Source organism: Triticum aestivum, chromosome 2B (genome assembly GCF_018294505.1).
Source record: "Triticum aestivum cultivar Chinese Spring chromosome 2B, IWGSC CS RefSeq v2.1, whole genome shotgun sequence".
In the NCBI taxonomy this organism is placed as follows: Eukaryota; Viridiplantae; Streptophyta; class Magnoliopsida; order Poales; family Poaceae; genus Triticum; species Triticum aestivum.
In genome coordinates, this window is record NC_057798.1 from 650,945,682 (window position 1) to 650,961,015 (window position 15,334).

The 15,334-nt window shown below is 47.6% G+C and overlaps 1 protein-coding gene and 1 pseudogene across 1 annotated transcript; one reads left to right on the forward strand and one right to left on the reverse strand.

Annotated features, from left to right (window-relative positions):
- Nucleotides 1-244: 244 nt before the first annotated feature.
- LOC123041898 (39S ribosomal protein L22, mitochondrial-like) lies at nt 245-9,371 on the forward strand (annotated as a pseudogene).
- Nucleotides 9,372-9,454: 83 nt separating this feature from the next.
- Nucleotides 9,455-11,893, reverse strand: LOC123041899 (coniferyl alcohol acyltransferase). The gene is made up of 2 exons (XM_044464457.1): nt 11,383-11,893; nt 9,455-10,707 (listed from the first exon to the last, which is right to left on the reverse strand). The coding sequence occupies exons 1-2, from the start codon at nt 11,830-11,832 to the stop codon at nt 9,760-9,762; spliced, it is 1,398 nt and encodes a 465-aa protein (XP_044320392.1). The 5' UTR covers nt 11,833-11,893; the 3' UTR covers nt 9,455-9,759.
- Nucleotides 11,894-15,334: the final 3,441 nt, after the last annotated feature.

The window sequence follows — 15,334 nt, forward strand, 5'->3', positions numbered from 1 at the left end:
TCTCACGCTCGTCGCCGCCGCCATCGCCGCCGGTTCCCGTTCTACTTCATCCCTTTCCTGCCGTCTCCACACCGTCCGTGACCTCGGACATTGGTTCTTGAGGTACGAGCCTTTGGTCATCGAGGTTTAATGCCAAATAAACCTTGCAAATTATGGTCTGACGATACTCACCATCTAGATCCTCCGGTGTGATCTCTAGTGTGGTTTATGTGATGGGCCGAGCAATCTCGCAGGTTATTGGACAATGGTAGGCTGGCGGGCGGCGGGCGCTCGCACCGTTCTTCGCTGACTCGGCGCGGCAGCCACGGACAAGCAGGGTGGCCGTACGTTGGCGGTCAGCTATAGCAGCAGCTGCCGCAGCAGTAGCGCGAATTCTCCATTTGGATTGGGTGTGTGCCTGTTTGTCCATAGTCTCCATTTCGTTACTGTTGGCTGTATCTGTATGCCCGCCTGTCATGATCTGCAATTCTGAATGCTCATCTGAAGTACAGACGAGCAGACGTGCTTGTAATAATATAACAACATAGTGTCAGAACTGTCATTATAAAATTGCTTGTAATAATTTTTTAGGAATGGAGAATTAATATAACAACATAGTGTCAGTTATTATTTGCGCCTTATTTTCGTTAAATTCAGAACACACACGCACACGTGCCCGTGTGTCACTAATTCACTATGATCCTTGTATCTTTGGTTGTATCCATTTTTTGTTGAGCAAATAGGCAATTTCTCGATTAAATTAATCCATGAGTAAATCACTAGCATGGCATTGACTAAGTTGATGACGTACTGACTCTGATCTAAACATGCACGTACTAAGCAAACAGTAGACAAATCTACACATACTGCTAGTACTGCTAATATGAAAATAATCAGGAGCGGGATAAACGAGTTATACCCTCCAGTAGGCCACGCAGAGGCCGCGGCTTTGGTGGCAGCAGCGGCGTCCTCGGCGACCTTCTTGTCGGCTTCAGCTTTCTCGGCGGCGGCACGGTCGGCGTCGGTGGACATGGTGATGACGAAGGTGACGCGGACGTAGAGGAAGTAGACGATCGGAAGCGAGCAGTCGCGTAATCGCTGCCCAAAAACCTATTCGCCCCTCACCCCGTACAGGAACCAGAAGGGCGTGGTTTCGGAGACCTGCTCTCCCGTCGACCGTGTACGTGGCGGACGGGATGGAGTCACCGGCGGCAGCAGCAGCAAAGGAACGACGGTGGGCGTGCGCGTGAGCAGATGTGATCTGTTCGTGGCGGCTAGGGTTAGGAGACACCGCATACTTATAGGCGCAACCGCGTGGAGAGACGTGGGCTCGACCCACGTCCGAGTCCGTGACAGCCCACGATCCGACGTCTCAGATCGTGGCCCAGCTGTCAGAAAACTCTCCGTTAGTGACTGGCAAAAATAAGCGCGTAGGTGTGAGCTCGGCTCGGCTCAATCCCGCAACCCGCGGCGCGTCGTGACGAGGCGTGGCGTGGCGAGGCGGGCGGCGGAGGAGGAGTGCGCGAGGGCCTCTTCTCTTCTCAAGCTCCAATAGCATGTAGAAGAGAAACCCTTATAAACCACTCCAACTCTCCTTCCACTTCCGGGGTGGGACTAAACTTCCCACCACACCTAGTGCCATATAACCCACATGGGCCCTTAGAGATTTTTCAGAAATTGCAATATGGGCCTAGAGCCCATCTCAGATTTCAGCAATCCCCCACCAGATCTCGAGGGCCCATTGTGTCCTCTGTTCCAATTGCTGTTTCGATATACCAGTGTTTCAGTAAAGACCTGTTAAGGTTGAACTTCACCTAGAACAAGTGGCTACACTCCTTCACAACTGAACAATGGACTATGCCTTGAATTGTCAGTTTGGCGTAAAGAAGTTTCACTACATGTCTTACTAGTACTAGGCTGCCGAAGGCTGACCCCTCGGGTGGAGCATATAAGTCACACTCCTGGCCTATTCATGAGCTTACTAGAGATCACCCCAATCTCATAGACTGTGACCAGCAGTCGGGCTCATATAGGTGTGTTCCTCCAAAGATCGCTCTGTAGGATAGCATCTTGCTTTTATAAGCTTTGGAACACATTGAGACCGTAGTCATCCTACCATACAGTATCGAGAGTATTGCATCTCCAACGGAGTGGGTTAGTATAGTTACTCTCCTCAGTTCACCACTGGCTTGTTTTCCCAGGTCCTAGTTCACGGGATCTCCGATCATATAGGTTGGGTTACCACCATGGCAACTCATGTGGGTCTCATACCCATCTCCCTCGATGCATTATCTATCACAACACGTGATAGCCCTTTTGTAAAGGGATCTGCCAGATTCTTAGCCGTATGGACATAGTCCAACGCTATCACTCCGGAGTTTCTTAATTTTCTGACAGCTTTTAATCTCATTCTTATGTGTTTGGTGGACTTCATGTTGTCCTTTGAACTCTTCACCTTGGTGATGACAGTCTGATTGTCACAGTTCATAAGGATAGCCGGAACCGGTTTATCAACCAATGGCAAGTCCATCAAAAGATCTCGAAGCCATCTCGCTTCAACACCAGATGTGTCTAATGCCGTTAATTCTGCTTCCATTGTCGATCTCGTTAAGATCGTTTGCTTGCAAGACTTCCAGGAAACAGCGCCACCTCCAAGAGTAAACATATACCCAGTTGTGGCCTTCATCTCATCAGCATCAGAGATCCAATTCGCATCACTATACCCTTCAAGTACCGACGGGTATCCGGTATAGTGAAGTCCATAGTTCATAGTACCTTTCAGATAGCGCATAACTCTCTCAACAGCATGCCAATGTACATCACCCGGTTTGGAAACAAACCGGCTCAGTTTGCTCACAGCAAACGCGATGTCAGGCCTCGTTGCGCTCGCTAGGTACATCAGTGAACCAATGATTTGAGAGTATCTCAATTGATCTTTAGCCATGCCTTTGGACTTTCGAATCAATACGCTAGGATCATATGGTGTTTGAGATGGTGTGCAGTCCGAATATCCAAAACGACTCAACACCTTCTCAACGTAATGGGATTGCAGAAGTGTGATCCCACCCTCATTATCTCTCAGTAGCTTGATGTTCAAGATAACATCAGCCACACCAAGGTCTTTCATCTCAAAGTTCTGAGATAGAAACGATTTGACCTCCTCAATGACTTTGAGGTTTGTTCCGAATATCAGTATGTCATCAACATACAAGCACAGTATAACTCCTTCGCCCCCACCATGGCGATAGTATACACATTTGTCAGCCTCATTAACAACGAAACCAACAGATGTCAGAGTTGTATTAAACTTATCATGCCATTGCTTAGGTGCTTGTTTCAGGCCATATAAAGATTTTATCAACCTACACACCTTTCTTTCCTGACCATCTATCACAAAGCCATCAGGCTGTTGCATGTAGATTTCCTCCTTTAGCTCTCCATTTAGAAAAGCCGTCTTAACATCCATCTGATGGACGAGAAGACCATGTGAGGCCGCCAACGAGAGTAATACTCGAATGGTGGTCAGTCTAGCCACAGGTGAATAAGTATCAAAGAAATCTTCCTCTTCTTGCTGGTCATAGCCCTTGGCCACAAGCCTAGCCTTGTACTTTTCAATCGTACCATCGGGCCTAAGCTTCTTTTTGAACACCCACTTACATCCCAGTGGTTTGCAACCATAGGGACGGTCAGTGATCTCCCATGTCCCGTTAGCCATGATGGAATCCATCTCGCTACGGACCGCATCCTTCCAGTAGTCAGCTTCTGGAGAGGCATACGCTTCTGAAATAGAAGTGGGAGTATCATCCACGAGGTACACGAAGAAATCATCACCAAAGGTCTTTGCAGTCCTTTGTCTCTTGCCCCTACCAAGGGTTTCCTCGTCATCCTCCTCGGGATTTTCATCATGTGTTTGTTCATAATATTCCATAGGGATGGCAGGTTCAGGAGTCTCCTCAGATTCCTGTCTAGAAGTGCTTTGCATATCTCTCATAGGAAAAATATCCTCAAAGAATGTAGCATCCTTAGACTCCATAATTGTACCGATCTTCTGGTCAGGTACCTCAGATTTCACTACTAGAAATCTATAGCCAACGCTGTTCTTAGCGTAGCCCAAATTAATGCAGTCCACGGTCTTATGTCCAAGCTTACGCTTTTTGGGGATCGGCACGTTGACTTTCGCCAAACAGCCCCAAGTGCGCAAGTACGAGAGTGTCGTCCTTCTCTTTGCCCATTTCTCATAGGGAGTGATCTCACTATCCTTTGTCGGAACTTTATTCAGGACATGACATGCCGTCAATATAGCCTCCCCCCACCATGCCTTGGATAAACCCGATGTATCTAACATGGCGTTAACCAAATCAGTTAGAGTACGGTTTTTCCGCTCGGCAACCCCGTTTGACTGGGGTGAATAGGGAGGCGTCCTCTCATGAATAATGCCGTGTTCCGCACAGAAGGAATCAAACTCACTCGAGAAGTACTCTCCACCACGATCTGACCGGACTCGTTTAATTTTCTTTTCAAGTTGATTTTCAACTTCTGCCTTATAGATTTTAAAGTAGTGTAGAGCCTCATCTTTAGTATTTAACAGATACACATAGCAATATCTAGTGGAATCATCTATCAATGTCATGAAGTATCTCTTTCCACCTTTAGTCAACACACCATTCATCTCACAAAGATCAGAATGTATGAGTTCTAATGGTGCCAGGTGTCTCTCCTCCGCGGCCTTATGAGGCTTGCGAGGTTGCTTAGCTTGCACACATGAAAGGCACTTAGAACCTTTGGCTAAAGTGAAACTCGGGATTAAATCCAACTTGGCTAGCCGCGTCATAACACCAAAACTAATGTGACAAAGACGTGAATGCCAAACTTCAGATTCATTAACATTCGAATGAATATGGTTCACGACTTTATTACAAAAATCTGCGAGGGAAAGGCGGAACATCCCTCCGCTCTCATAACCTTTTCCAACAAAGAGTCCATATTTTGTAACAACTAATTTATTAGACTCGAAAACCAACTTAAACCCTTCTCTACATAGAAGGGAGCCACTAACGAGGTTCTTCTTGATGGCGGGGACATGCTGCACGTTCTTCAGCTGCACGATCCTTCCCGAAGTAAACTTCAGATCGACCGTGCCAACACCATGAACAGAAGCACTCGCGCCATTCCCCATCAATACGGACCCGTGACCTGTGACCTGGTAAGAAGTGAACAATGAAATGTCAGCACACACATGAACACCTGCACCTGTGTCCACCCACCAATCGTTGGGTTGAAACACTGAAAAAACAGTAAATAAATTACCGTACCCAGATGCACCATTCTCATTGTTGCCCACAATCATGTTGACAGACTTGGAGTCCTGTCCTGACTTCTTGTACTTGTTTGGGCACTTGTTGGCCCAATGTTCAACCGAACCACAAGTAAAGCAGCCCTCGTCCTTCTTGTTCTTCTTGAAGGTCTTCTTACCCTTCTTCTTAAAGTCGGTATTGTGTTGGACACCGTTCTTTCCCTTGGGCTTGTGGGAGTTGAAGTTCTTCTGGTTCACCATGTTGGCAACAGAAGTCCCTTCGGCCCCTTTTCCGTGCGAGTCTTTTGCCCTCGAATTCTGCTCAACACTCAGATGGCCAATGACATCCTCCACAGAGAATTCACGCCTCTGATGTTTCAGAGTGGTGGCAAAGTTCCTCCAGGAATTAGGGAGCTTAGCGATTATGCAGCCCGCGACAAACTTGCCCGGTAACTCGCACTTGAGAAGCTCAAGTTCCTTAACAATGCATATTATCTCATGAGCCTGCTCCAATACAGGACGGTTTTCAACCATCTTGTAATCGTGGAACTGCTCTATAATATACATCTCGCTCCCTGCATCGGCGGCCCCGAATTTAGATTCGAGCGCCTCCCACAAGTCCTTGGCGACATGCACATGTAAATATGCGTCGACCAGTTTATCTCCGATCACGCTAAGAACTGCTCCGAGAAACACAACGGTAGCCTCCTTGAACGCCTTCTCCTGTTCAGGAGCAATCGTTCCCGTGGAGACACCGGTGACCCAGAACACGTTCATAGCCGTGAGCCATAACGTGGTCTTAGTCTGCCAACGCTTGAAGTATGTACCGGTAAACTTATCCGGTTTCAGTGCAGCGGCAAAGCCACTTGCCGAGAAATTCCTACACATAATAGGTTTTTGGATTGTTGAGTAAATAGGCAATTTCTCGATTAAATTAATCCATGAGTAAATCACTAGCATGGCATTGACTAAGTTGATGACGTACTGACTCTGATCTAAACATGCACGTACTAAGCAAACAGTAGACAAATCTACACATACTGCTAGTACTGCTAATATGAAAATAATCAGGAGCGGGATAAACGAGTTATACCCTCCAGTAGGCCACGCAGAGGCCGCGGCTTTGGTGGCAGCAGCGGCGTCCTCGGCGACCTTCTTGTCGGCTTCAGCTTTCTCGGCGGCGGCACGGTCGGCGTCGGTGGACATGGTGATGACGAAGGCGACGCGGACGTAGAGGAAGTAGACGATCGGAAGCGAGCAGTCGCGTAATCGCTGCCCAAAAACCTATTCGCCCCTCACCCCGTACAGGAACCAGAAGGGCGTGGTTTCGGAGACCTGCTCTCCCGTCGACCGTGTACGTGGCGGACGGGATGGAGTCACCGGCGGCAGCAGCAGCAAAGGAACGACGGTGGGCGTGCGCGTGAGCAGATGTGATCTGTTCGTGGCGGCTAGGGTTAGGAGACACCGCATACTTATAGGCGCAGCCGCGTGGAGAGACGTGGGCTCGACCCACGTCCGAGTCCGTGACAGCCCACGATCCGACGTCTCAGATCGTGGCCCAGCTGTCAGAAAACTCTCCGTTAGTGACTGGCAAAAATAAGCGCGTAGGTGTGAGCTCGGCTCGGCTCAATCCCGCAACCCGCGGCGCGGCGCGGCGCGGCGGGCGGCGGAGGAGAAGTGCGCGAGGGCCTCTTCTCTTCTCAAGCTTCAATAGCATGTAGAAGAAAAACCCTTATAAACCACTTTAACTCTCCTTCCACTTCCGGGGTGGGACTAAACTTCCCACCACACCTAGTGCCATATAACCCACATGGGCCCTTAGAGATTTTTCAGAAATTGCAATATGGGCCTAGAGCCCATCTCAGATTTCAGCATTTTTGACGAGCTCCGATTCAGTATGATACATTGTGCCGTACTAATATAGTCTTCGCTCCTCAGGAGACTTCGTAACTTCCTTTTTTTCAGTAAGGAGTGCAGTGAGTGTGTTCAGCTCTTGATATCTGATGATGACTTTCTAATGGGTGTGATCGATAACCATGTAGGCCAGTGCGCAAGTTTGTTGAGAGCACACACTTCTACCTCCCGGGGAATTCCAACGAACTTCCATCAGCTGCTCCACAATGCTGTAATGAAATTTTCGTGCTATGTTTCAGTTTCTTATGCAACCATGTTTTTGCAATTGTACTGGTTCGTTTTTTGATGATAACTAAGTGTGCTTTTGCAACTGACTGACATCAACCGAGCATTGAAAAGCAGTTTCATGAGCAGCTACCTGCGTGCGATTACATTAGTCATCTATATGCTGAACATCATATTGACACCATTCTCATAACATTTATAACTTCATGCATCATAGTGACATGCCTCTTTGTGTTTACATTGTCAATTGTTGTTTCATTGTAGGGAATATCGACCACCAGGAACCTTCTTGCTGCAGATAATTCTATGGTTCCCGTTTCTTCTCCGTTGACAACTCCACTAGGGGATGCAGAAGAGACCAACAAAAAGGGAGCAGTAGTTAAGCGACTGAAAGTCCAAGCCATCAAGAAGGATATCAAGCAGGTAAACAAGAGCTTGGTAGTAGTTGTTTCACTCCAAGGCTCCAAATATCCTAAAATGTTTGATCAAGGACATGTCTGCAGTTCTGTGACAGCCATGTCAAAGTATGCAGTTTCTTGATAACTTCCCTTCACTGTATTGTTTTGTCAAAATACATGTAGTTGGTGAAAGCATTCACATGCTTGGTATATCTCAAACAACAAATCAGTATGCAGAATATCATGCATTCAGCTGCTTGATGTTCATCATCTGCAATTGTTAGATTTGTATTCCTATGATTTGCAATGGTTACATGGCAAAAACACTGTTAGTGACAAGGGAAGTGGAAACCTTTCAATTTATACATGCCTGTTTTTAATGAAAGCTAATTTGTTTCTTAACATCAATATAAAAATGTGTTTGTAGCTTTTATTCATTGGTTACTTTATATATTCATTGAAAATCATTTTCTTATCTCACACCAGTGGAATAATGAGCATGTAGAGAGATTAAGGCAACCTAACAGACTTCCTGAACTGGTGTACTGCTAATAATCTTTTACTAGTGCCATCATGAGATATTTCGTGTCTCTAATTTGTCTGAATCTTCCTGGCTGTTTTAGAGCCCCAAGAAGGTGAATCTGGTAGCCAAGCTGGTTCGAGGAATGCGTGTTGAAGATGCCCTTTTGCAGCTGCAAGTGACAGTTAAAAGGGCAGCGAAAACTCTGTACCAGGTTTGGTAATTCGGTCAATCTTACCTACTCAAGTAACCCTGCTGCTTCCGGTGATACGTCGTGAGTCTCTGTCTATGTTTTACATGAGAACTTCTTCCTACCAATCTCTGTAGGTGATCCATTCTGCCCGTGCAAACGCAGCTCACAATCACGGATTGGATTCTGATAAACTTATTGTGGGTAGGTTTGCAACCAAGCACACATTTACTCCCGAATCTGCAACACTTTCAATATCATGCTGTTCATTGCCATTATTTTTGACATTGCAGAGGAGGCTTTTGTGGGGAAAGGACTTTACCTTAAGAGGCTGTCTTACCATGCCAAAGGGAGGTGTGGCGTCAGGGAGAGGCCTAGGTGCAGACTGACGGTGGTGGTTAGAGAAGCAACGGCCGAGGAAGAGGCAAAGATCGCTAAACTGAGAGTTAGCAACTACAAAAAGCTAACCCGGAAGGAGAAGCAGCTCATGCCGCACCGGCTTATTGAGGTTAGCCCCAGGTGGGCTTGGAAAAGGAAGGAGGAGACTGGTGCCGCAGTGTAGGACGAGTTTCTGTCTTTCTTCACTGGCGTGCACTGCGAGAGTTCTGAAGAACAACCGAGGATATTTCATCTGCTGAGATTTAATTACTGAAGAACAACCGTCGCTCCCATGAGAAAGAATTCATGCTCTCATTTGTCTGACCAGTTTTTGTTCTTTGTTCTGTTTGTGTCGTATGTGTGCAATCTTTCAAGTCATTTAGTCCTGTGACCGTGTTGTGGCACCGCTGGCGACTTGTAGGTAACAATGAATAAATTTACGTCTGATGTGTTGTTCAGCATGTCTGTTTAATAGATGCCGACCATCTGCATTTTATCATCTTCGAAGTTGATACTACTATCTTTTTAATTGTTTGATATTGGTGGCACTTGCATAGTGTGATCTTTACTGGTTTATTAGAGCAGACCAAACTACGGATTTCAGATTCTGATCCATTTGGTTCATACATTTTCGACCGACACCACAACACTGATAGTGTGATACATCCATCATGCACATACACATCACCCTTGACGCACGCTGTTAGCCCCAGTTACATCTACAGAACGGCACATTACAAGTGATAGTACTATAGCCACGTACTGTACTGTACGTAATGGCCAGCGAAAATCGCAAAGCAGGCAGGCATCTGGATCGCACACGTGGGAAGGCATCCATACCGCCGGCCGCCGGCGCATCCCGTCACCCGAATATGTCGCTGCTCACCGGGGCCCTGAACACCGTTGGCTCCTCCTCCATCACCTTCACCACCTCCGGCGCCGCGTGGACGTACACCACCCAGTCCCCGCCCCCGCGCGCGCTCGGCATCGGCATCACGTACCCGGCGGCGCCGGGCCACGGGAAGTGGTACGACGCGAACGCCGGACGGCCCCACCCGAAGTCCACCTCACCGAACGGGAGCCTCAGCCCCGACGACACCACGCACGAGGCCGTCTCCCCCTCGCCGTTGTCATTGTCGCCGCCGCCTATGTAAGCCCTCGCCACCGTGGGCTCGGGTCGCTGCGCCTCCACCCAGTCGACCAGCCCCTGAAAGTGCTCGCCCGTGGCCGCCTCCGCGACCCATCGGTGCACGTCCTCCGCTACGTCCGCGAGCGCCATGTCGCGCAGGTCGGCAGCGACGAACGCGCCGTAGGGGATGGTCAGCACGTTGCCGAAGTAGGGCCTCATGGCGCCGTCGGGGCACAAGCGGCCGCGCCCGTCGACGACGACGCCCATGCAGCACGAGTCGTGTCGTGGCGTGGCCGCCCTGGAGTAGAGCTGCCACAGGTGGGCCGTGAACGCCTCCAGCTTCGTGCGCCCGGGCCCCGCCGAGGCCTGCAGCGCGGCGACATCGGCGGCGGCCACGTGGAAGATGCGGTTGAAAGCTGTGGGTGGTGCCGCTGTGGCTGGCGGCGGTGGCACGAGGCTGACGGGGACGAAGAGGCGGTCGGCGAGGGTGCCGGCGGTGCACGACGGAGGCGGGCTGCTCGGCGCGAGGAATGAACGGTTGAAGGACGGGGGCAGCGGGATGGACGCGCCCCGGGCCGCGGCGGCCCACGCGACGAGGAACATGTTGAAGGAGTAGGCGTCGCAGACGCGGTGGTCGAAGGTGCACCCGACGACGGCGCCGCCGCACTTAAACTTGGTCACCTGCATGCATGAGTAGTGCCTTGTTGACTTGTTGTGAACTTTACAAAATTTCTATTCTAAACTCTTCACTCTTAACCACTGCCGAGGCCGATGCCCATAACCACAATATTTTTGAGAACCACAAGGATTCGAGTAACAATTTAAATTGGCTTGTTGGAAGCATATTTTTCGATTTGTCATAAGAAATTTACATTTCTTATTACATATTTATTCGGAAATTCGATAGCAGTCAAAGCTGCATATTAAACAAGCAGTAAATACAAGTAACTAATGAATTATGAATGAAAATATGAATAGGTACCTAATTGAGCTGTACATTTTGTTCAAGTGTGTATATGTTCATGTTAGTGTACGTTTGGATCTAACCATGACGCAAGGCTCTCTAGTAGACACTAAAAATATATGCAGTGTCGCAGTGACAACACAGCAATTAATAATCGCTGTCATGCCGGTTTAGGTAACACAAGATGCAGTTGGAGGTGGTCAGCTCGACAGGATGGAAGCAGTTGACCAGCACATGGATTTAATTGAACACTAAGTACTCTCGGTAATAGCTCCACGTGGCGAGGTGATGACGACGCCCCTACGTACCAACGCTAGCTAGACGTACGTACGTACACCAGCAAACAAACACGATGCATGAAGCATGTACGTATGGCAATGATCCGAACGAACCTGCACGCTCATGACCCCGGACTTCTTCTTGGGCACCAGCCTCTCGACGCTCTCGTCCGGCAGGCCGAGCTGCAGCTCCCGCAGCTCGACGCCGTCCGCGGCCGCCTCCGCGAAGTCCACGCCGCGGCCGCTGCACAGCAGCTCCGGCTCCCCCGCGGCGTTGGCCACGACCTCGCCGGCGAGCGGGTAGTACGCCACCAGCACCTTGGCCAGCGCCGCCTTCAGGGTTGACGCGGGGTGGCTACCTGTACCCGCCGGGTAGTCGTCGCCGGCGGCGTAGCAGAAGAAGACGCTGACGTCGATGGGGGGCAGGATGAGGTCGAGGTTGGAGAGCGGCAGGCGGTGCTCCTGCAGCGGCAGCGCTGGCACCACCGTGGACGTGAACGTCACGGCCACCTCGTCGCCGCCGTGGCATTTGGCGGTGGCCTCACTCTCATCGTAGTGCACCATGATGCGCGCGCGTACGTGGTTACTTGTGTGAGCTGCCGAGGAGGGAGCTGTGTGCTTCCTGCTTCGTTTGAGCGAGTGTGTGTGATCGATGGGTGAACCGGCAGGCGGTTATTTATAGGAGGCGAAGGTGCATAAGAAATTATGAAGTGCCAATTAAGGAGATGCGCTGCATCATGGTGCATAAGAAATTATGGAGTTCCAGGCATGACACACATTTCACACCTAATGTTCAGTTTAGATTCTAAAAACGATGTTCAGTTTAATAAAATCGAGTCGTGTTCAACGAGATATCAGACATTTTGAGAAAAATCGACTTGTATTCTAATGAGAAATATAATACGATTAGCAAAGTTGACCCTTAGTTAGTGGGAATTTTTTTTCTCACGATACAGTATATCGATGATGCTAATCAATAGTAGTAGCTGAGCAAGTGTCATTAAAATGCATGGTAGAACTGGTTGTTGATTCTATAATGTACGCGCCATTCACCCGTTTTTTTTCTTTCTAAGAGGACGTCGAAGCCTCTGCGTCATTGTGATGCACACAACTCACAATATTGTTAACTGAAGCTGATGCAAGACAACACGTTAAAATCATCAACAAGTCAAGTAGAAAACATAGGCTACTATGGCAGAACCATCCAGAGATATGACTAAAACACACAAGATTAAATCCACCTTTTCTACAACAACGCCTTCAAAAAGGATAAACGCTCTCACGCCGCGGTAGCCACGTTCTGCCGGAGATGGCATGGACAAGAATTTTCATGCTAGTTGTCGCAAACCAACTCTAAAGGCCTGTACATCAGCAAAGAAAACACCTTCAATAAGGTAACGACGCAAGTTCATCGTTGCTAGGCATAACCAATAAAAATCAAAATAAGAGTCACACCCCTGACATGAAGCGGTGTTCCATCACCATCTTGATGACATATCTTTTAAAATTCACGTCATCCAGTGTTGGGTTGAACATATCCCCATCTTAGACAATCATCGTCGTCATCAGGAGACCGACCATCTCGCGGCCTAGATCTGGCCGCTGCCACACCACACTGGCGTGGACTCACCTCCACCATCCACCACAACCCCGGGACCGTGGAGGTTCACGGGCATCGGATTATCGATCGAGCAGGCGTACATGGTGGTGATGTACGAGTAGTCGTTGTCAATCTTGTAGATGCGCCCCACCAGGGTACCTGGGAACCTCTCTGCTCTACGTTGTAGCCAATGCTTGTGCCAGCACCATCATGACCAGCGACTATACTTCATCAGGGGAGAGGCAGGTGAGAGGGGACAGGGAAGGCCGGCGCCATTGTTGATCCCGTCGAGGAGGAGGAGGAGGTGGTGGAGGGCGAATCGCTCTTCCGTTAATTTTGGGTTGGGTCGGAAGTTCTTTTTTTCCCCATCTCCTCACTGGTTACATGTAAATAGATAATACTCATCACAGTATAAACAACACCGCGGCCATTATAAACTTTGACCTCGCAGTCTAAGTATTGCAGTACACATGTTCCCATTCATTACTTTGAGCATTTTTCCTCTGACTTCATATTTTGATGTTCATATTATACGTAGGATTGACATCATGTAGAGTATGTGTAGTAGCACACATGTTCCTTCCCAACACCTTCCAGTCCAACCTTAATTGAAGCAACTTAACTACTCTCTAACTTACCTTTCTCAGTCCTCAATGTCAAGACAAAACATGCATGACATGCAGTTAAGCGCTAATTTGACTTTGTTGCTTGACGAGGGTTTAGTCAAATTAAAGCTAACTAATTCTTGACATACACCATGTTCTTTTTGGATATCCCCCCTTTTACCTCCTACTTTCTGACCTTGTAACAACTTCATTTGATTTTAAAAATCTTGTCACACTTTACTCCCTAAGGCACTCATCACCACCTTTACCTCTATTTCTCTCTCTCAAACTCACAAGGTAGATGCACGCGTCAGGGTGATGTGGCAGCTGGTTGGGTAGACAATTCAGCGCCTAACGCACCTGCTCGGCATAATTTGACGATATTTCACTAAATTTGGTGGAGTTTGGTTAATTTGGGGGAAGTTGACATGATTTGATACACGCATCGTCCTCAATGCATGCATGCATGAGCTGTCCCCTCGGGCAACTGTCGTGTCATCTCGAAAAGCTGGCCCAACTTGTCAGTTTACAAAAACTGACTGAAATAGGTCACAATTCACAGCTGAAACGGAAAATGTTGAAGTTTTTATTTAATAAAAATGGGCATGACTCATGAGGTCACGAGCAAGGGGGGATGCATATTTTTCAAGAAAATCAGTTCGAAAACTCAGCATGATGTATATACCAGATTTTTTTAAGGCAGTCGCAAGCAATATATGAACCATTAAACATTCATGATCTAATGGCTGTTATAAAGATAATGGCCATTAATAAAGTTGTGAAGGTTAATACATTGGTGTTGTACAATGGAAGCAATTTTTATAATTTATTCATTTCCTTTTGAGCCTCAAGCGTGGAAGAAAAAAACATAAACATAGCTAATTTGTTCTGAAATTCCTACAAAAATTCCAGTAAACCAAAGTAGACGTTAATGTTTTGGTAAAGTCAAACTTTTCCAACCGAAAATGTGGGTTTTTTGCAAAATCAATACATTAGTATAATTGGTAAAGTATCCGTGTTTTTATTTTGTCAGTTGGGAGCTAGACATTTTTTTAGGGGTAGCTAGACAATTTCTTTAACAAAGCAACCATGTGTACTAGTGTTCTTGAGCAGAAAGTTTATCATGTTGTCACACTGAGAACACTCGGTACAATCCCCCCCCCCCCCCCCCCCCAACGCACACACAAAAAATACATGTTCATAGCATGGAACATGTACATCACTCATACAGTCATGCTGATGTGAAGCCTATCAATAATTATTACATTTCCAATTTAGATGAATTGATATGGTGCCATTTGTAACGTGTATACTTTCTTTAGGGTAACATACATATACATATGGTTTTTTTCTTCATAAAGGGCATTTTTATTAATACAATATGTAGCATCAAGCAGATACAACAAATGAGCAACACTCGGCCTCTGCATAGCTAAGATGCATACAACCACACTCCAACACTATGCCTATGTCAAACTCGCAGGGGGCAGTGGACCGATCCAGAGATTATGCTGCTACCCATGTTGGGTAAAATCCTTCCTGGCCACCCGCTCAAACCGCATATATGTATGATATACAAGAGCCAAATTAGAGTACACATACATACTACATACAGAGTCAATGAACTTAATCAATAGATAATATGCGAGAGGCATGGCTGAGGAAGTGTCACGATAATACGTCAGACTTTTGCTAAATGCTGATTGCATAACGCTTGCGTCTTCGCCGCTTACATGTACATATAGATAATAGACATGTATAGCACGAAGCTAGAAAAAAAAATCCTACCATGTCAGCTATGTAGCAACGGTGTCATCTATGCAATTAAGCAGTCATTAGTATAGAATTCGTTAAGAAATCT